Source organism: Salvia splendens, chromosome 9 (assembly GCF_004379255.2).
Source record: "Salvia splendens isolate huo1 chromosome 9, SspV2, whole genome shotgun sequence".
Lineage (NCBI taxonomy): Eukaryota > Viridiplantae > Streptophyta > Magnoliopsida > Lamiales > Lamiaceae > Salvia > Salvia splendens.
In genome coordinates, this window is record NC_056040.1 from 30,278,591 (window position 1) to 30,300,278 (window position 21,688).

The 21,688-nt window shown below is 39.3% G+C and overlaps 3 protein-coding genes across 12 annotated transcripts; 2 read left to right on the forward strand and 1 right to left on the reverse strand.

Annotated features, from left to right (window-relative positions):
• Positions 1–5,161: 5,161 nt before the first annotated feature.
• LOC121747618 (heterogeneous nuclear ribonucleoprotein 1-like) lies at positions 5,162–9,075 on the forward strand. 6 transcript variants are annotated; one of them, XM_042141684.1, is made up of 6 exons: positions 5,163–5,363; positions 5,450–5,562; positions 5,880–6,106; positions 6,404–7,364; positions 7,453–7,598; positions 8,496–9,075. In XM_042141684.1, exons 3-6 carry the CDS (start codon positions 5,885–5,887, stop codon positions 8,655–8,657), a joined length of 1,491 nt encoding a protein of 496 aa, XP_041997618.1. In that variant the 5' UTR covers positions 5,163–5,363; positions 5,450–5,562; positions 5,880–5,884; the 3' UTR covers positions 8,658–9,075. The 6 variants fall into 6 exon arrangements, with proteins under 6 accessions (XP_041997622.1, XP_041997621.1, XP_041997618.1 ...); XM_042141685.1 differs by having other exon boundaries at positions 5,885–6,106; XM_042141688.1 differs by lacking the exon at positions 5,880–6,106 and having other exon boundaries at positions 5,162–5,363.
• A 1,237-nt stretch (positions 9,076–10,312) lies between these two features.
• On the forward strand, positions 10,313–14,816 carry LOC121747617 (protein TORNADO 1). Its single transcript, XM_042141683.1, has 2 exons — positions 10,313–13,143; positions 13,231–14,816. The coding sequence occupies exons 1-2, from the start codon at positions 10,336–10,338 to the stop codon at positions 14,608–14,610; spliced, it is 4,188 nt and encodes a 1,395-aa protein (XP_041997617.1). The 5' UTR covers positions 10,313–10,335; the 3' UTR covers positions 14,611–14,816.
• A 301-nt stretch (positions 14,817–15,117) lies between these two features.
• LOC121748752 lies at positions 15,118–17,659 on the reverse strand. Of its 5 annotated transcripts, none has more exons than XM_042143243.1 (2): positions 17,474–17,659; positions 15,118–16,554 (listed from the first exon to the last, which is right to left on the reverse strand). In XM_042143243.1, exon 2 carries the CDS (start codon positions 16,528–16,530, stop codon positions 15,265–15,267), a length of 1,266 nt encoding a protein of 421 aa, XP_041999177.1. In that variant the 5' UTR covers positions 16,531–16,554; positions 17,474–17,659; the 3' UTR covers positions 15,118–15,264. The 5 variants fall into 5 exon arrangements, with proteins under 5 accessions (XP_041999177.1, XP_041999182.1, XP_041999180.1 ...); XM_042143248.1 differs by having other exon boundaries at positions 17,360–17,659; XM_042143246.1 differs by having other exon boundaries at positions 17,337–17,659.
• Between the last annotated feature and the right edge of the window lie 4,029 nt (positions 17,660–21,688).

Genomic DNA, 21,688 nt, shown 5'->3' on the forward strand with positions numbered 1-21,688 from the left:
TTGTCGTTGACAAGGGTGATTGTATTCGTGAACTCGAGGAACGAGAGTTGCCATAAGTTGAATTGTGAATTGTTAAGCGAACGAGGTGGGCTTTCTTTTCAAACCTCTTTATTTTTTTTCCGAAAATATGATGTGGTGTTATAAGGGTGGTTTAAAGTGTTATGTCATGCCGTGATTGTTTTGATGTCGAGATTTTTGTCTGATGCCTAGTTCGTTTGAGCTTGCTCCGTTAGGCTATAGGGCTATGTTGAGATTGTGCTTGATGCCTAGTTTGTGAGTTCGCTCCATTAGGCTATAGGGCTATGATAAACGAATTCGGGTCTGAGTAGGGCCGCAAACCCTATCAGGCTGTTTACACAGAGGGGATCGTGAGCCGTCCTTGCTAGTCGGCCGGTCTCGTGGGCGAATAGTGTGGCCACACTTTCGTCACACTATGGTAAGAGGATGTGATTGATTGATTGTTGAGAAAGTGGGGACTTTGTTTTGACCGGCCGATCTGTGAAAAGTGTTTTTGTGATACTCGTGATATTTCTTAAATAAACGTAAAAACTCGAGTTCACCGGTATGGATGACATAACTGTTATAAAATGTTTTCAGCATGAGCCCATTGAGTACAACAAGTACTCAGCCCTGCATATCCTTTTTCTTTATGTGCAGGTTGAGGGGTGATGTTGCGGCGGATGTTGAGTGAGCTTTAGGAATTCCCGGATGCGTCGTGTCTTCAAACATGGGCGTCATCCTATGACTCTCCTCTCATACTTGTTTTTCCGCTGTCGTGTTTCGAATCGTTCTTGTTAAAGTCTTTCGTTTTGCCCCACACTACTTTTTAACATTATTTACCTTGAGATATTAACCCGCTCCTTAATTGTTTAATCGATTAAAACTCTTCTTTTGAAGCTTTGTTTAAGATGTTGTCTCTCATTGTTTTCCCCTTTTTCTTCCCCGCTCCTTAGTCCCTTCCCTAGTCACGATTTCCCCGTCTTTACTATCCTTAGTGAGGGCGGTCGTGACAATAGTGCTAATAAAAAGTGCATTAGTCTTCATAAGAACAGACCAAAGGGCATAATTTTCTCCGTTCAACTTGTTCCCGCCGATGTGGAGGGGCTGCGTGTCAATTCTGTATGACACGACAACAGTTTCTGGTGGATTTGGTTGATTCGTCGCAAAACTATTGCGCATAAAATTGGCAAACTGCCGGGGAAATTCATCCTCCATGGATGAATCTGAGGATTCGGTTATTCGGTTGTTTTCTGACATTTGGCTTACTGTTTATAGGTACAACAGATAATGAAAAAAAAGGAAAAACGGGAAAGGGCCAAGAAAGGTATCAAGGACGATGATGATACCTTATCTGAGTCCAAACTCGCTCTGATACCATGTTAAATGGTTCAGTCGACATATTTGAGGAGAAGAGAGTATTGTAAGGCTATAGGTTGTATTGCATAAGATGATTCAAATGGTTCCCAACATCCATGTATTTACAGGATGGTTAGGACTCTTGAGATACTACAATAAATGTCTTCTTGGAACAAGTTTAACATGGTAACAAGGCATGATTTAAAAGTTCTAAGTCTTGGTACTCAAATATTCTTTAATGTTTCTCTCTTCTCAACACTTCGCTTTTATCAATACTTCTCCTTTGTCAACATGTATTACTATAAGCTATCCAATATTTACAATTATGATCACATATATTACAAAACTCCTTAAGATTAGCCTAAATACAAAAGCTTAGTGAGTACTACCCATTCAACTTCGAAATGCACCAACAACAAGACGGGTGCCCCCCTATTACCAGTGACTGGGAAAACTCTTCCCACTCTTACACACTTGTGAGAAAATTTCTTTGAATTCATCGCGTATGCTTGCAGTAAAGGCCCATTCAACTCCATTTTTAGCTACAATCCATTTTTCTTCTCTCATATTAGCATTAATTTTATTTCAATCTTATTTTCAGCCTTATTTTTATCCACAATTTATTTCACTATTTTTATTGTTTTTCCTTTTAATTTTCAATTTAGAATGTATACAACATAAATTAAAATATCACTACATTAAACTCTTATTATTACGCAACCTAAAGATAAAGGAAGAATGGAGACATATAGAAATTGAATAATGTTATAAAATTAAATAAAATTAAATGGATTTTAGCCAAAATTTGCGACTAAAAATGTTGCAAATAAGGTCGGAAAATCATCCACAAGCCAGGGACATACCATTGCGATTGTAACTGATTTTCCAGCAGCGTGCAATAAGGTCAGAAAATGCACCTGTTCCAGTGGCCGCATTTTGTGACACTATTGTAGATAGCCTTGCCCACTAAAATTGTTCAATTTATCATGATTATTACATACTATCTCAATTTAAAAAATAACTATTGTGGTAGCTTAAACCTGCATTGACTATCTATCGTGAAAAGTTGCAGTATCAGTCTGCATATTCTCTTGCCTTAAGGAAATAAATAATACTAGTGTGGTATTGTACTGAACGAATCTAACAGTGAGACAAGTCTTTATTGCTATTTACTAAAAGACGAGATCTCAGTAATTATTATCTAAATCAATATATTTAACTTTGAGCATACAAAAATTATTATCGGAATCAATATATTTAACTTTGAGCATAGTAGTGCATCACTTTTTAAAAGATAGTAAACAGATCCAAACAAACAGCCACCTTACCATTCGATCCAATTTCTTAGATGGCTGAAGTCATTAATGAACTAGTTTGTTCGGAGAGTAAAATTCGGACACCAACTTCTCATTCATGATCTAAGGCGCCATTTATCACTCACATATACCTTAGGTTATACTCCCTTCGTCCCACAATAATTGTCACTCTTTTTCATTTCTGTCCGTCCCATATTAATTGTCACACTTCATTTTTACCATAAATGGTAAGTAGGTCTCACATTCACTTTATCATATTTTATTATAAAACTAATATAAAAAACCGGGTCTCACATTCCACTAATTTTTCCTACCAACTTTTCTTTACATTTCTTAAAACTCGTGCCCACAATAAGAGTGACAATTATTGTGGGACGGATGAAGTAATTTCCGTGGTCCACATAAGATAGATAGGCCCCATGATCCCATCTCATGAAAGAAAACAAAAAAAGAATTTACTCACCAATTTTCATTTGTTACCCTATTCGTTCTGAGGTATTTGAGTCATTTTTTCATTGTGGAACGTTCCATTATAGTCGAGTCATTTTATTTTTAGCAAAAAGTAACATATTTTCCCGTTCTTACTTTATTCACTATTTTATTTTATTCTCTCTACTTTTCTCTCTTTCCTACTTTATTATTTCTTCACTCAATACATTCAATATCTCTTTCTTAATTTTCATGCTAAAAATGACTCTACTACCGCAGAACGGAGGGAATAACACTTTTGTAAATAGTCCCGAAACTCTTCTTTTATATTCCCTCCGTCCGCAGTTACATGTTATTAGTTTCATTTTTTGGTCCATCCGTCAATACTTGTCACACTTACTTTTTATTTCATTTTTGGTAATATACCTCATATTTTACTAATTTATTATATTCACATTGTACTATAAATATAAGAACATTTCACTTAGACTGGATTGGATAGACAGGGATGGTGGAAGGCTACGTCGTCTTTAATTGGATCATAGTCATTTTACTTAGATAATATTATATGGAGTATTTAAAATGGAAAATTAGACACTAAAATTTCAAAATAAACCTTGGAGTACTACTATTTTATAAGAGAGTATTATAAATTACATAAAATGTATAATTGTATATGTACATAATAGTTTTAAATTTTTAAGTTAATTGAACTAACTTACAAATTAATTTTTTTGTCAATTATATACTCCATCCGTTCCCTCATAGTTGATGCGAAACTTTTCAGCACAGAGTTTAAAAAATAAATGTTCAGTGTGTTAAATAAATAGATAAAAATGTAAGAAAGAGAAAAATATAGAGAGAATAAAGTAAATAGTGAATAAAATAGAAAGAATAAAGTAAGAGAGAGTAAAGTAAGAAAGAGAAAAAAGTTACAATATATAGAAATGACTCAACTATGAGGGAACTTCCCGAAATGGAATAATGACTCAACTATGAGGGAACGGAAGAAGTATTTTATAGCAACAAAAAATATGATATGAAAAATAATTATATGAAATTTGTTAAATTAATAATTGATTAATTTTTAATACTCCCTCTATCCCATAATATGAGTCCTATTTGGTTTGGGCATGAGTTTTAAGAAATATAAAGAAAAGTAGGCTGCGTAAGTTACTGCAATGTGGGTCTCACTCATATATTTGTTTAATACTCCCCCGTCCCATAATAAGAGTCATATTTTGCCATTTCGGTATGTCTCGCAATAAGAGTCACACTTCACTTTTACCATAAATGGTAAGTAAGTATCACATTCCACTAACTCACTTCACTCACATTCTATTATAAAACCAATACAAAAAAGTGGATCTCATATTCTACTAAGTTTTCAAACTCTCCATTCTTTACATTTGTTAAAACTCGTGTCCACACCAAGTGACTCTTATTGTGCGATGGATGAAGTAATAAAATTGTGAATGGAATAAATTGGTGGAATGTATGACCTACTTACCATTAATAAAAAAAATGAACTACGACTCTTATTGTGGGACGAACTAAAATAACAAAATAAGACTCTTATTGTAAGACCGAGAAAGTATAAAATAACTAAAAAATTCAATTATGTATTTACACATTTTACGTTTATCACCATCAGAATACATAAAAATGGGACATCGAAATCTTTCACAAATAAATAAGTTGGGATTATAAATAAAAATATCGAAGTTGAAGTTAATACTCTTTCCATCCCCTATTAACTGTTCAATTTTGCCATTTTCATCTATCCCTATGCATTAATTGTCCATTTCCACTTTTTATAATAGATAGGAAGTAAGTCTTATATTCCACTAACTCATTTTACTTGCATATTATTATAAATAATATGTAAAAGTTGGATTCATATTCCACTTGTCAGAATCGAAATGGACAATTATTGAAAGACGGATGAGTAATATAAAAGTATATAAAAAAAATGAAAGAGATAATTTTAAATGTGTATGTAGTAGTTACAACGCAAGACATGATTTACAGAGACATTTTGGGTGAGAATCCCGTAAACACCCTTCTTTTTTCTGCCTCCCTATGTGAAATTTTTATGCGGAAATGTAAATACTAATATCTTCTCTCAACTAAGCAACGGAATTCCATTTCTTCTGATTTTGTTTAAAAGGAGTGGAATAACCCAGAAAAAGCAAGGAAGAGAAGGACCTTTTCGTCTCATTAGATCTTTGTTTAACTCTAATTTTCCTTATTCTTTCAATGGTGAGGAACCAACTGACATTGATGATATGATTGTTGTTATTCTGTTTTGTGTATTTCTCTGATCTCCGTCAATTCTGCGTTTTCAGCTTTCCAAATATTGAATCTTGATTGATTGAACCAAGGATCCGATGACTTTACATTAAATCCTGCGTTGTGATCACTGATTGTTACCGGATTCCTGCCTGATTTTCTGGATAAGGTGTGCCTTTTTCTTCTCTGTTCGATGAATGAAGGATGCAATCATTTTATTGTAAATCCTGCATTTCCTATTTGATCACTGGCTATTTATTTATTCTCGGATCTATTATATTTAGCTTTAGATGATGATCAGTAGTACCCGTGGATTTTTCAATTCCTCTGTGTTTTCGCAACAATTATTTAGTTTGATTCGATTCTGACAGTATTTAATTAGTGATTGGATTAATGCTGAATAGGGAGATATTTATTCTTTTAATTGTAGTCCTTTTTGTTATTATTTCTCCATTCATGCTCTATTTTACATTTTCTTCATTTTAGAAAAGATGGAGGTGGATCAAGGTAAGCTCTTTATGGGTGGGATTTCTTGGGAAACGAATGAGGATCGTCTTAAAGATTATTTTGAAACATATGGGGATGTTGTGGAGGCAGTGATCATGAGAGACCGAACCACAGGTCGTGCTCGTGGCTTTGGCTTTGTTGTCTTTGCAGACCCTGCTGTTGCTGAGAGGGTGGTTAAGGAGAAGCACATGATTGATGGACGAACTGTAAGTTGGTTTGGCCGCATTATGTGGAGATTAGAATGCATTAGAAAAACTCAACTGTGTTGCCAAATGATAGCTGTTTGTCCGAACCAATACCTTGGTACAGTGAAAGTTAATTTGTTGATTATTAATTTTACTACCTTATACAATGCAAACGTTACCTGTTTTAGCTTATAGCCAGAAACAGAAGCCAATTGAATCTTTTAGACCTTGTAGGTTTGCGTTTCTCGATTCTTCTGTTGATGCAATTTGCAGCTGTCTCACCTTTTGGTGCAAATCTTTCATTTTATTTTCTACCAGGTGGAAGCCAAAAAAGCTGTTCCTAGAGATGACCAGCTCCTTATAAACCGAAACAGTGGCAGCATGCAAGGTTCACCAGGACCTGGACGCACTAAAAAGATATTTGTAGGAGGATTAGCATCTACAGTCACTGAGAATGATTTTAAAACTTATTTTGATAGGTTTGGTACCATAACAGATGTTGTGGTGATGTATGACCACAATACGCAGAGACCAAGAGGTTTTGGGTTTATAACATATGATTCGGAGGAGGCAGTAGATATGGTGTTGCATAAAACTTTTCATGAACTCAATGGTAAAATGGTTGAGGTAAAGCGAGCAGTTCCCAAAGAATTGTCACCGGGACCCAGCCGGAGCCCACTTGTTGGTTATAACTACGGGTTTACTAGACCCAACAATTTCCTGAATAACTATGCCCAGGGATATAATCTTAGCCCAGTTGGAGGTTATGGAGTTAGGATGGATGGTAGATATAGTCATCTAGCTAGTGGTCAAGCTGGTTTCTCACATTTCGGTTCTCCTGCATATGGACTTGGTGTCAATATGGAGCAAGGTTTGGGTGGTGGCTTTGGAGCGGGTTCTAACTTCAACAGCAATCTAGGTTATGGCCGTGTTCTGAACCCGTATTTTGCCAGTAACCAGAGCAGGTACAACACACCAATTGGTTTCAATACAAGTAACAGCAGAGGTGAATCTTTTCCAAACTCTTCACCTAGAAGTGTATGGGGAAACGGTGGACTTAATGCTTCCCCAAATAGTGCCGGTTCTGCTTCATACTTTGGTTCTGGAAGTGGTGGTTTCGGAGTCTTTGGAAACAATGGAACGAACTGGGGTACTTCCCCTGTTGCTGGGTCCCTCGGTGGAAGCTCTTCTGGCTACAATGGTGGAAACTTTGTCTACAGAGGTGGAGATAATAATTATTCTGCGGGAGCAGGAGGATTTGGAAGAAACACTGGAACAGGTGCGCCTACAACATCTTCATTTCCTGCGTCAACTGGTGATTATGAGGGATCCTACGGGGACTTTTACCATAGTGGTTCTGTGTACAGTGATCCGACTTGGCAAACTGCATCTTCTGAGCTTGATAATTCTAATTCGTTTGGCTATGGGCTTGGAAACGCAGAAGATGTTGCCGCTAAAGATTCTGAGGATTATGTGGTTGGATATGACCTTCCAACTAGGCAATCCAGTAGAGGTAACATTTCTTCTTCTTGATCTAAAGTTGTACCCCTCTTTATTTCCTTATATTAGTGCCTGAGCTTACCATGTGGATAGACGGTTTTGAACCTGATCATCCAATTTATTTCTTGATGCATATTTATCCTCTTATGTTATTGTAAATTTGCAATAAATGGAACTCGTATGATATTACTTACTTTTCCGTCAACTGTATTCTATTTCACTAGGCTTCCAAAAACATCGATTCACTTGTTAAAGCGTCCAAATTTTGAAAACTTGAAGCTGTAAATCTAGTTTGTTCAGGGCAGATCCACTATATAACATTTGTCACTTATTGGTGCGTAAAAGATAGACTTGTCTGCTGTAGTCTGAATCATTCACCATTAAGTGCCACATTGCAAATTCTTATTGAAGCTATCTATGGACCAAGCCTCATTTATTGGCACTTTTTCAATCACTCATTTCAGGCTGCTTTCACTGTCATGGTTTGCTTCCACTTAAATCTATTCATAAGTCCATTGCTTTAGACTGTAGTCTGATTCATTTGCCATTTTGAGCTGCACATTCTAAAACTTTTGCACTTGTGCATTCACTCATCTGAGATTGCTTCAACTGAAATCTACTATCACTGCATAAATAACAAACCAATTATCGGTTGAAAAGCATGAAGGTTATAGGTAAAGCTGTCGAGTGCAAAGCATCATGTAACCACTGATATTTAGTTATAAGTTACCAAGAGATGAAGAAATTTATCTCTCTCTCTATTAACTTGTGGTGTTTGCTACTTAACCTTGAGAATTGAGGAAAACTGATTGCTTAGAAACTTAAAAAACTTAGACGAGGAGTGATCAATCATCAAATTGTGCTGAATGGTTTTGTCCGTTGAGCTAATCCTTGTCTCCACTTACTTCAGGGATTGCTGCTTAGGAAACTTCAGTGGTATGAAGATAATGTAGGAGATGAGATTTTTGAGAAGTTGCGGGTTGTGAATTTCGTACGTATCCCTCACAGGTATACACAAACAGATATATATATCTCATGTCATTACAGAGAACTAACAGGGATGTTGGGTTGAAGCATAAATGTCAGAGGGATTTTGTGAAGGGTTTTGAAAATATACGGATAAATATTTTGGTTGAGATGTATATCAGATTGCGGGAGGAGGATCCATACGAGCTTTGATTTGTTGTGAGACGAAGCTGGAAAGGTAGAGTTTTCTTCTTTTTTTTTTTTGTATTCATTTTCCCCCTGTTTTTTTGGCTCTAATGACTGGCTGAAATTTTCCTTTTTTTCTGGGATTTGTATTCGTCTCCAATTGCATGTGTGAATGCAAGCATGATATATAAAGGGGGAGTTTAAGCCTTGCTAGGTCTCCCTTCAATAAAAATACCGTATGATTATACGTTGGAAATTAGTATCATAATGTCAACTGTTTCATGTGTTAACTTTTGTATTTAAAAGCATCAAAAAATACGATGACAGTACTGATCTTATATCTTATAGTATGAGCTACTGATGCTCATTTTCACAATTTATGAATTATTTTAAAATTGAATTATTTTAAGGAGTTCATTACTTTGGCAAAAAAATTCCCTTGATCAATTCAGTAAAATGCGTGATTGACAAGAAAATTGATGGCTGTTTCGGTATTCGATACATTGAAGAACATATACATATCGACTATCGTTGTTATATATCCAACATATTTATCGGTTGTCTTGTACTCGAAAGACAAAATATTTTGCAAAGAAACAAGGATGCAAAATAGATGTAGATTGCATAGTCAACGTTCTCTAATAACATTCCGCAAACGTAGTAGCACTGATGAGTTAATGCATTAAGAGGAAGGGGTGTTCGGTGTGTAAAATTATATTCTATGATTAAATTTGTATTATGTTTTGTCATTTGATAATTAGTCATAGCAACCCATTCTACTAAATAATCTCAGAATTTAATCTTAGATTATATCTTGCTACTATTTTATCTAGTAAACCAAACACCACTTATGTGATAAAGAAGTGATGCATGCGTGACATAATGATAACATGTATAATCTTGCATAATATTGATATATCACTCTTATAAGCAATTCCTTGCATGCCTTTTATTCTTTAATAAAGAAGAAAAGTTGTTTGATAAATATTGCATAATAATGATTGATATACTATCGTTCTTATAATCCCATTTCATGAGTGATGCTAAATGGTCATAATGTGGCCGACCATAAAGAGTTGATTTAGTCCATTTACATGTATAAAAAAATTAGAATTATCGATATAAACTTATATGTGTGTGAATGGACTTGTGAGTTGATACTTATCTTTGAATTCCATTACGTAAAACACATTAATATCACGAATTACTGTATACGTTGAGCAACAATCAAGAAATGATAGTAGTAATAAGTTGAGCAAAAACTACGAAAGAGCAACACTAACATGTTGAGCAACATATAATGAAGATGATATAAAAGTAAAATCAAGTAGTATTAAACCAAAAATTTGAAAAAAAATCAATTTTTTTATTATTTAATTAATTTATGGCTGGCCATAACGTGACCGCGTAGCTTTATTCTTTAATCTTTTAGTAAAGAAGAAAAAATCTTTTTTTCCGTTTTCCGCGTTGTCAGGATTCTTTGATTGGTGCAGTGGGAAACAATTTCCTAATCTCAATTAGTCAAAAAGGTCGAGGATTCCTTGTCTCAACTATAGACTGCCATATCCTCTTTTCCTGTTTAAAAAGTGAAGCAAAGAATGACCAGTAAAGAATCCAAGAACAACAAACTAAAATTCATTCAAACTCAAAACCAAACCAAAACAAAACAATGCAATAACACCACACAAAAAATGGCAGACTTCAAAGATCTGGAATGGGCAGCGCAAGGGCTGGAATCCGGCAGCCTCGACGTCGACACCGTCTCTTTTACCCTATCGGAGCCACCTCCATCTTGTTACCAAGAAACAGAAAACTCCATCAACTTAAACATATCCAAAAACAGCCTCACACGCTTCCTCAAACTCCTCACAACTCCAACATTGAGAAACATAGAATTCCACCTCATGCAATGGGAGCTGCAGCACATGAAACATCTCCGAGAGCTGCTCGAAACCAACCCCAACATCGCCCGCCTCGTCTTCAAGAGAAACGCCTTCACCACACTCTGTTTCTCCGAGCTGTCGGAGGCTCTGAGAAACAGCAAATCCGTCAAGGGAATAGTGCTCTCCCAATCAGGCATTGGCCCTCAGGGCGGTGCAGCCCTCGCGGCCGCCCTGAGGGACAACCGCAGCTTGCAGGAGCTGCGGATATGGGAGGACTCCATCGGCTCCAAGGGGGCCGAGGAGCTCTCCAAGATGATCGAACTCAATTCGTCTCTCAAGGTCCTCACCATCTTCGACTCCAAGTCAACCACTGCCACGCCTCTCGTCTCGGCTGTTTTGGCCAGGAATCGATCGACGGAGGTCCACGTTTGGAGCGTTGATCACCGGGGAAGAAGCTGTAAAATGGTTGAATTTTCACCTGAGAACTCCACTCTTCGGGTGTACCGCTCGGATGTATCTGGGGCGTGCCGTGTAGCTTGTGCATTGGGGCGGAACACGACCGTGAGGTCCCTAGACATGAGTGGCGTCAAGCTGAAGTCGCGGTGGGCCAAGCAGTTCCGTTGGGTGCTCGAGCAGAACCGGACGATCAGAGAGGTGAACCTATCGAATGCGTACCTCAAAGACAAGGGCGTGATCTACGTTGCGGCCGGACTCTTCAAGAACCAGACGTTGGAAAAACTCGGCCTTGATGGGAACTCCTTCGGTGGGATAGGCGTCGAGCATTTGCTCTGCCCTCTCACGAAGTTCTCGCCTCTGCAGAATCAGGCCAACACGGCCTTGAAGTCGCTGTGCTTCGGGGGGACGAGGACCAGGATTGGCAATGCAGCAACGCTTGTGCAGATGCTGAGCAGCAACGAGAGCGTCATGTTCTTGGGCATACACGACGACCACAGCCTCAAGACGGGCGACATGGTCCAGCTCTTCAAGAGCTTGGCCAGGAACGCGTCTCTCAGGCGCCTGTCCCTGCAGGGCTGCAAAGGGGTGAAGGGCGATGCCGTCTTGCAAGCCATAATCGAGACGTTGAACGTGAACCCTTGGATCGAACACATTGATCTTGAGAGGACGCCTCTCCATGTTTCTGGTCAAGCAGAAGCTATATATCAAAGATTGGGTCACAACAACAGCCAAGAAGACACTGAACCCGAACCTGAACCCGGGATCGATGTGTTGAAAGACTTGGAGATGACTGTGCCCAAATGCGCTAGGGTGTTCCTCTGTGGTCAAGAATATGCAGGTAAATCTACGCTGTGCAATTCAATATCAAACAACATTTCGCCTTCGAAGCTGCCATACTTGGATCATGTGAGGACTCTGGTGAACCCGGTGGAGCAAGCCATTAGGATCAAAACGTGCAGGGACGAAGACACCAAGATCTCGATATGGAATCTTGCACGGCAGCACGACTTCTATTCACCCCACGATCTCATGTTTCCCGGGCATGGCAGCCCGTGCTTGTTCCTCGTTGTGTCCAGCTTATTCAGGAAGTCAAGTAATAGAGAGCCAAAAACCCCTAGTGAGATAGAGGAAGATATCCAATACTGGCTAAGATACCTAGTCTCCAACTCGAGACGAGCAGCTCAGCAGTGCATGCTTCCCAGTGTGACAATCGTGCTAACGCACTCGGACAAAATGGATCATCAATCTGACAGCTTGGGGGGCATTGTGACTGTTACCCAAAGACTGAGAGATAAGTTCCAAGGCATGGTGGAATTCTATCCGAACGTGTTCACGGTGGATGCAAGATCATCAGCATCAGTCAGTAAACTCAGCCATCATGTCCGTAAAACAAGCAAGACGATTCTTGAAAGGGTTCCTCGGGTATACCAGCTTTGCAACGATGTTGCAGAGCTGTTAACAGAATGGAGACGCGAGAACCACAACAAGCCAGTGATGAGGTGGAAGGAGTTCGAGGATCTATGCCAAGTCAAGGTTCCGTCTCTGAGAATCCGTTCAAGACATGACAATAAAGACAAGGTGGAGACAAGGAGGAAAGCAGTGGCTACGAGTCTGCACCATATTGGAGAGGTCATTTACTTCTATGATCTATGCTTCTTAATCTTGGATTGCGAGTGGTTTTGCGGTGAGGTGCTCAGTCAGCTAACAAGATTAGACACCAGGAAGCAAGGCACGACTGAGAGGAACGGATTTGTATGCAGAAAAGATTTGGAGAAGATTCTGATTGCGAGCTTACAAAATAACATACCTGGAATGGGGTTGAATGTCTTTGAAAATCTAGAAGCTAAAGATCTAATACAGATGATGTTGAAATTGGAGCTTTGCTGTGAGGTAGATCCGTTAAATCCAAATTCAACACTGCTGATCCCGTCCAGCTTGGAAGAAGGCAGGAGGAGACCTCAGAGATGGCAGCTAAACTCTCCGGAAACTAAATATGTAGGAAGACGCCTTCAATGTGATGACTCAAGCCACATGTTCCTCACACCAGGTTTCTTTCCACGCCTACAGGCAAGTTCGACTAGGTCCTCTTGCAATTTTGCATTCTGTCCTCTGTTCCTATCATCGTCGAAATATAATTGTGTTGCTCAAATCTAGGTACATATGCATAACAAAATCATGGAGTTGAAGAATCAGCATGGAGCATCATACAGTCTCGAGATGTACCTCATCTCAATAAACATAAACGGGATCCATGTCCGTGTAGAGCTTCAAGGACAATTAAGTTATTCCATCGATGTGCTAGCATGCTCCACAAAAAGCACAACGGAAATGCTCAGGCTCTTTCAGCAGCTCATAATCCCAGCAATACAGAGCCTTTGCCAAGGCATCACCATGATGGAGTATGTTATTCGCTCTGAATGTGTGAAAAATTTTATACCTTCGAGGAACCGGAGGAACCAATTCGTGCCTCTGCAACAGTTAAAGCGGGCACTGCTCTCAGTACCTGCTGACAACATATATGATTATCATCACACGTGGGATTCAATCGTGGATTCAGGAAGCCAGATTTTAGGACCTGGTTTTGATCTTGCTCGAGATTTGCTGTCAGATGATGATTTCAGAGAAGTGCTACACGGCCGGTACCATGACCTGTATAATCTTGCTATGGAACTCCAAGTGCCAGACGAAAACAGCACAGAGCATCGTCCAGCTGCCTCTGAAGAAATAGCTAGCTCAGTTGATCCAACGTTTGTTGGGATAGCCAAGGGTGTTGAAGCAGTTCTGCAGAGGCTAAAGATCATCGAGCAAGAAATCAGAGACGTGAAGCAGGAGATTCAAGGCCTTAGATATTATGAACACAGGCTTCTGATTGAGCTGCATCGCAAAGTGAACTACCTGGTGAACTACAATACGCAGGTCGAAGAGAGAAAAACACCAAACATGTTCTATTTTGTGAGAACTGAGAACTACTCCAGGAGATTAATTACCAGCTTCATATCAGGCATGAGAGCTCTCCGGTTACAAATGCTATGTGAATACAGGCGAGAAATGCACGTGGTTGAAGATCAGCTTGGGTGTGAACTCATGGAGGTGGATAACATCACCATGAAGTGCCTGGCTCCACATATGAAAAATTTCATGAAACTTGTTACATTTGCTCTAAAAATCGGGGCCCATTTGGCAGCAGGTATGGGGCAGATGATACCTGATTTGGGCAAGGAGGTTGCACATCTCATCGATTCCCCCATGGTCTATGGAGCAGCAGGTGCTGCAGCTGCCGGGGCTGCAGGAGTTGCTGTGGCAGGAAACACGAGTAGAAGCATGAGCTCAAGAGAGGTACAGCAACAGCATCTCAGAGCAGCTCAACAATGGCTGATGGACTTCCTGAGAGAGCACGGATGCTCGACTGGGAAAGACATTGCTGAGAAATTTGGATTATGGCGAGTGAGATACATGGATGATGGTCAAATCGCGTGGATTTGCAGGAGGCATATGTACACCAGAGCATGTGAAATAGTCGAAGCCCCGATATGATGTATATTCCCTCAGTTGCAACTCTAGTTTTAAGCCTCAGGAGCTTGTTTGTTATGAGATGTTGGGTTCATGTTTCAAACTAGAATATCATCCATAGTTGAGCAATTATACAAGATAAGCAGCAGAAGCGAAATGGGAATTAGATTTGAGATTTGTAAAATGTAATCAAATGGCCAAATGAAAGGGGACTAAAATGTCACCATGAATACACAGACTTGATCAATTATTTAAGTACTAAAAGTAAGATGATGAACGTTATTAGAAATGGGCCACTCACCCCCTTAAAAGGTGTCATGTCTTGCCTACATCGACATGGTGAAGATCCCATCTAATCTATATAACTGTGGAATCACATGCCTTATGAGGCCTTTTAAGGGTGGTGAGTGGCCCATTTCTTATAAACGTGATAGTAGCAAAAAGCCATTAAGAGTGAAGAGGTGAGATTAAAGAGCAGAGGTATTAAATGTACATCACAAGTAACTCAGATGACACAAGACTCATACAACATACAAGTCAGAATCTTTTTTTATCATCTAAAACATAGCCAGATAAAGTACAATACCAAGTTACATTACATTTAAATGCCACTACTAGCATCAGTCTCCTTTTTAGTCACTAAAGTCACCTGTGTATCCTGGGAACCTCAACAATTGCTCAGAAGAATGCACTACTTCCATAAAATACTCGAGAGCCCGAGTTCTTCGTCTTCTGCTCAGAACTCGTTGAATTATCTGAGCTGGTCGGCCCGTTTTCAAAGTCCATGGGAAGCTTCATTTTAGCTAAAGATTCAGTAAATTGCTGCATGCTCTTCATGTACATATCCACTATGTCCTGCTGAACCACCTTCGGCTCTGGCACTGTGATAACGGGCATTGATGTATCACTTGACACCCCACTGTCCACATCAACTCCGTAGGCAATTTTTTCCATGGATTTGTCTTTAGGAAGTGAAACGAGTTCCTCACCAGGAGATTTTGAATCTTTTAGAGTCTCAGAGGACTGAAAACTAACGGGAGCTGATGCAGAGGAACCTCCATCCGTTGATGCACTGCTCGGAGGAGAATCAACCTTTGGGGTTGGTCTAGAACTTACAGTTAGCATCGAGAAACCTTCTCCATGCTGAACCTCAATCTCCGAGCTCACCTGATTCTCAGTATCGGAACTGACCAGGCTATCTGAACTTGGTGAGTCCACATTGCTACATGACATCCCAAAATATTCTTCGACCATCTGGTGATTCTCATTTGCAACATTTGGGTCGGGGAACTCGATCTTATCCATATCATCGGGAACAGACTTGGTAGATTCGGTGTCCTTGGTCATTGAATCAGTCTCCACCAATGTGGGTGGTGCCGGGATTGGAATGACTTCAGGTTGCACTCCAATATAAGTGACGGACAACTGAACGAATCCTGCGGGCGAGTGGAAGAGATCAGTTGAGGAAAGAGAGAACTCCTTTTCCAACTTACCATTGTTGAGGAAGACTTCAGATATAGGCATCAAAGCAAACCCAAGAAGCTGATCTTCAAGATAATTCCTCACCCTGCTTAACATCCATATCTCACATTTAAGGGAGGAATCAACTTTGCGAACATTGAGACTGAGATTCTCATTGAAAATCGGGTTTGCCCCACCACCATTGATGATCTTGGTAGAAACCGTCTTCTCAGGATCACTAGTAAGACAAAGTTTAGCATAAACATCTTGTTTCTGATAGATGCAAATGTTGTGGATATGCCTAGCTTGGTGTATGTAGACCTCCAAAGCACCTACGAACTCCTCCAAGTTACCCACTCCACTTCCCTTCTTCTGAAAATTGATTTCCCTTGAGAAGTGGCTTGACTTGTCTGACGTATGCTGTTTCTCAGACTCCGGGAAGGAGCTCTTGAGCGATGAAACAACCGATTGAGGGGAGTCCATGAGTAGGGTTCAAAACAACCAAACCTGTGCAAAAAGATGCCGGAAAAACCCGTTAAGCTATTGGCAACATGTAGGCTAACCTACCATCTACTCGTTTTATGTTTTATTCGAGATTACACAGAAATATACCCGTATAAGCAAGACATAAGATCAGCAAACCATTCTTCCCACTTTCCAAGAAAGAAACTATATGAAAAAAATCAATGACAAATGCTGGTGGATCTCAAAGAAGAGAGGACAAAGCCAGAGCTCAAGAAAGCATGTGTTCGGAAACGAGAAAGAATATACTCCCTCCCTCCCACCAAAGATGACCCTATTTCCTTTTGGTTTGTCCCAACCAAGATGACTCATTACTCAAAAAAAGAAACACCTTTATCGCTACTTTATTCACTCTCTCTTACTTTATTCTCTACACTTACCTCACAAAATAAATCCACATAAAATCCTATCCCGCCCAAGGAAGAGGTCATCTTCCTTGGGAAGGAGGGAGTAACAACTTAACAAGCCTATGGTAGAGCTGCAGTGTTAGTCGAAAAGCAGTAAGCAACACACAATCCACAAAAGGGTAAGTAAGAAGAAGTCATACAAACGTTTAAACTAACAAGTTATGATATGAAAATCTAAGTTAAATCACCAAATCGACCAACCAACAACGGAAGGAAATCAACACATGTAATTCCCCTAAGATCTTCCAATCATGTTCAACTTAAAAGCAAACACCCAAATCGTAAATATAGACGAATTTCACCAAAAGCATCCCAAATTGAATTCACCTAATACCAATATAGCTACCATCTTTAACTCACATCAAGAAAACAGCACCACATACCACTCCCACACGAGCTTAGAATGATATCAAAATATCAACTACACCCCCAAAAAAATCAAGAAAAGGGGGGAAACAATGAATAGCTACAACAGTTAATAATTATCTCTGCTTTGCCTTTTATCCCCGAAGTCAAATCGATTTTTGTGCAGAATCTGAGGCTGCAATCCAAAGCAGGAAAATAATTGCCCTTTTGTGGAAACACGAAGAAAGCAGAGTGCTCGAGGTGTAGTAACAGTTGAAATAAAGAATAAAAATGTTGTGAGATAAGATTACGGGATTGAACTTTGAAGCCTGTCGGAAATCCATGTCAGAATTTTTATTTTACTTCTACATTTATTTTATTAGTTGATAATTAATTGAGGCTCCTCCTATTCAACGGTGACTGAGACCAGTAACGAAGCTTAAGTAATTTTATACGGGGGATCCAAGTTTTAGGTACGCCTTCATTCACCATTAGCCGGCTTATTTCTTGGCGGTACTTTAAATAAAATATGAGTGGAATATGAGACCCTATTATCATTTATATTAAAAATGAATCAAGACTCTTATTCGCGGACATAAAGAGTATCGACATGACCGAATATTATTGCAACATGGGCAATAGAGAATTACAAAAAATATTAGATGAATAATGAGAGGAAAAATTAGAGAATACGCGGTAGAAACTAGATATTAATATGCTGGTCATTGCTCAAAATAAGGTGTAAGAAATTTAGAAGATAAGACCAAAAATCGGATATATGTAAATAAATAGCAGTTCAAGTAAAACCCTTGTACATAAAAAAAAATTTAAACAAAGATTCGTATGAATATAATTCATGTTTGAATCTCAAATGCACTTCCACCTGGAAATCGGAGGGACTAGGCAAAGATTGCTAAAGCTGTAAATAATCCCAAAATTTAGGTATTAAATTGCGAATAACCAAAAAGACAAATTAGAGTTACAAACTTACAAATTTTCAAGTAAATCTGTTTTTTTTAACAATATTTCGTTAGAAGAGAATGATACACACCATGGTGCATGTTCTGTTAAGTTCCTATAATAACTTTAATAGAAACAAATTTATATGGCGAAATGAGAACGGGTCAGCTGCAGGAATTATTGGGGTAGCCCGTAGCTGTCTGACGGCTTGGAGAGAAGCTTAGGTTCAAAATGACATTGGTGTGCTAAAATGCAATATAGACGCTGTTGTGTTCAAGAGCCAAAGAAAAGTTGGTTGTGGGGTGGTTGTTCGAGATTTTGAAGAGACGGTGGTAGCGGCGATGTGTGGACAGGTCGGAAGGGTGGCTGACCCATCTATGGCCGAGCTCCTTAGTTTGAGAGAGGTGTTGAGTTGGGTCAAAAGAAAGGGATGGAAGGAGATAGAGTTTGAAATGGATGCCCAAACGATAGTACTTGCGGTGACAGGTTTACAGAAGGGTGAATCTATCTTTGGTGCATTGGTAGAAGATTGTCGTCAGCTTTTGAAAGAGGTCTCTCGATCCTCTATGAGGTTCGTAAGGCGATCAGTGAATCAAGTTGCTCACACGCTTGCTCGGGCATTAGGTTCTATAGCTGAGAGCAAATTTATTGCATTCCAATTTTTATTCGTGATGTAATCGTTATTGATTTGTTTGAATAATATATCACATTTGGTGTAAAAAAATACCCTATAATAAATACTTAAATCTTGATACCTTTATTTTATTTGAAATATTCATGTTTATCTAATTAGGAAATATATTTCTCCATAATAATTTATTAATTTTCTATTTATTAAGATTTGTGAAATTTTAATTAATACAATGATAATTGGCATATACTAGTATAATACATTACAGATGTAAACAATTGAGGAACGATTTGAATAGCAAGAACAATCGATTGAAGATTGGAATGAAAAAGTAAAGGAAACTTTATTCACTGGAATGAGAAAAAACGAGAGAGAGAATATGAGCTACATAAGAAGAAACTAACTAATGAATTAGCTATTTAACAGAAACTAACGGCTAGTATTTAATCCTACGGCTATGATCAAATCTTGACTAACAAACAGATCCAACGGCTCCTGAAACGAGTTGTCACAACAGCCGAGCTCTTTTTCATATTTTGATCTTTCTCTCCAGATCACGGAGCTGCCGAGCTTGGTGCTTGAGCCATCACACTCTACCAACAAACTCCACCTTGATTGCTCAATCACCAACCAAACTCTTCCTTTCCAGTCCCACTAGTTTCAGACATAGTAGAAACTTTTCTTTAGTCAATGGTTTAGTTAACATGTCTGCCGGGTTCTCTGAAGTATGAACTTTGAAGACTTTCACATTGTCTCTTTCAATCTCCTCTCTGATGAAGTGATACCGCACATCAATGTGCTTTGGCCAGAAATAGAGCACTATTATTGTCACAGCCAACTGCTATCGCCCCTTGCTCAATCCCAAGATCAGACAACATTCCTTTCAACCAGAAACTCTCTTTTATTGCAGCAGCAAGTGAGATAAATTCTGCTTCCGTTGTGGAAAGTGCCACCACACTTTGAAGACTTGACTTCCAGCTAATAGCAGACCCAAACATTGTGAATATGTAAGCCGACTGAGACTTTCTGTTGTCTAAGTTCCCAGCAAAATCCGAGTCACAATATCCCACAATAGCATCAGCTCCACCTCCATCATTCACTCCATATAAAATGCCTACATTCCCAGTACCCCTCAGATACCTCATCAACCATTTGAGAGCAATCCAATGTTCCCTTCCATGATTTGCCATAAACCGGCTGACAACACTTGTGGCTTGTGCTATATCTGCTCTGGTGCTGATCATAGCATACATAATGCTCCCCACTATATTAGCATAGAGTATCTTCTTCATCTCTCTGGACTCAGCATCACACTTGGGCCTCTGATCTGCCTTGAGCCTGAAGTGCATTGCTAGTGGAGTAGCCACTGCCTTCATATTCTCCACCTTGAACCTTCTCAGCAACTTTGATATATAATCAGGTTGTGTGAGCCACAATTGCCTTTTAGCTCTGTCTCTGATAATGTTCATGCCCAAGATTCTTCTTGCTGGCCCGAGGTCTTTCATTTCAAATGCAGCATTGAGTTCATCCTTCACCTTTTGCACTGCCTTCTTGCTAGCCCCAGCAACAAGCATGTCATCTACATAAAGTAGAAGATATGTAGGATGCATGCCCCCTTTCTGACATATACACATGAGTCATAACTTGATCTCTGAAAACCAATCTTGATCATATAATCATCAAAAGTCTTATTCCACTGCCTACTAGCATGCTTCAAACCATATATACTTCTTCTCAGCAAGCAGACTTTATTTTCATTACCTGGCTTGATGAAGCCCTCAGGCTGGGCCATGTAGATTGTTTCCTCTAGCCCTCCATGTAAGAAGGCCGTTTTCACATCAAGCTGTTCCAATTCCAGATCCAACTTAGCAACCAAAGCCAACAGCATTCGAATGGAAGAATGTTTTACAACCGGTGAGAAGACCTCATTGAAATCAACTCCATGTTCTTGAGTGAATCCTCTAGCCACTAACCGGGCTTTAAATCTGATCTGATCACCCTCAGCACCTTCCAGCTTCTTCTTGAATATCCATCTACAGCTGATAACTTTCCTTCCATCAGGTTTCTCAACCAATATCCAAGTTCCATTTTTTAGCAGAGAATCAATTTCATCCACCATTGCTTTCATCCATTTTTCCCATTCTTTGCTCTGCATTGCTTCCTTATATGAGGATGGCTCTGTATACTCAACATCTTCAGCCACACATAATGCATAAAATAGCATCTCAGAATCATCAAATCTTGATGGCAGCTTGATCTTTCTTCTGACTCGATCCCTAGCCAGCTGGTAGTTTTCCAGATTATCTTGAGGTTGTGTTTGTGTCTCATTCTGAGCACTCTGAGGCTCAGTGACCTCTATACTCTCCCCATGCTTCTCATGCCTCTCATGCTCCACCTCAAAATCAGCTTTATCAACAGAATCAGCCACAGAATTAGGCTTCTCGATGATCACTTTGTTCTTATCCAGAAAAGGCATTTCAGTTTCAGAGAATACTACATCTCTACTAATCACAATCTTGTGATTCCCTGGCTCTACACACCACAAACGATATCCCTTTACCCCAGGTTGATATCCCAACATTACACACCTAATAGCCCGAGCATCCAACTTCCCTTGTTTGAGATGAGCATATGCCTTGCAGCCAAACACTCTCAATGTGGTGTAATCTCCATGGCTGCCATACCATCTAAAATCAGGTGTGTCTCCCTCTATACTTGATGAGGGACATTTGTTGATAAGTCTCACAGCCGTGGATGCAGCCTCGGCCCAAAACTT

What these genes read in the sequence shown, in the direction of transcription:
- LOC121747618 (XM_042141684.1), top strand. Translation starts at nt 5,885, where the DNA reads ATGGAGGTGGATCAAGGTAAGCTCTTTATGGGTGGGATTTCTTGGGAA. An exon ending in TGGAAGAAACACTGGAACAG is followed by an intron (nt 7,365 to 7,452) that starts GTGCGCCTACAA and finishes TTCTGTGTACAG; the next exon opens with TGATCCGACTTGGCAAACTG. An exon ending in AACTAGGCAATCCAGTAGAG is followed by an intron (nt 7,599 to 8,495) that starts GTAACATTTCTT and finishes CACTTACTTCAG; the next exon opens with GGATTGCTGCTTAGGAAACT.
- LOC121747617 (XM_042141683.1), top strand. Translation starts at nt 10,336, where the DNA reads ATGACCAGTAAAGAATCCAAGAACAACAAACTAAAATTCATTCAAACT. An exon ending in GTTTCTTTCCACGCCTACAG is followed by an intron (nt 13,144 to 13,230) that starts GCAAGTTCGACT and finishes GCTCAAATCTAG; the next exon opens with GTACATATGCATAACAAAAT.
- LOC121748752 (XM_042143243.1), bottom strand. Translation starts at nt 16,530, where the DNA reads ATGGACTCCCCTCAATCGGTTGTTTCATCGCTCAAGAGCTCCTTCCCG.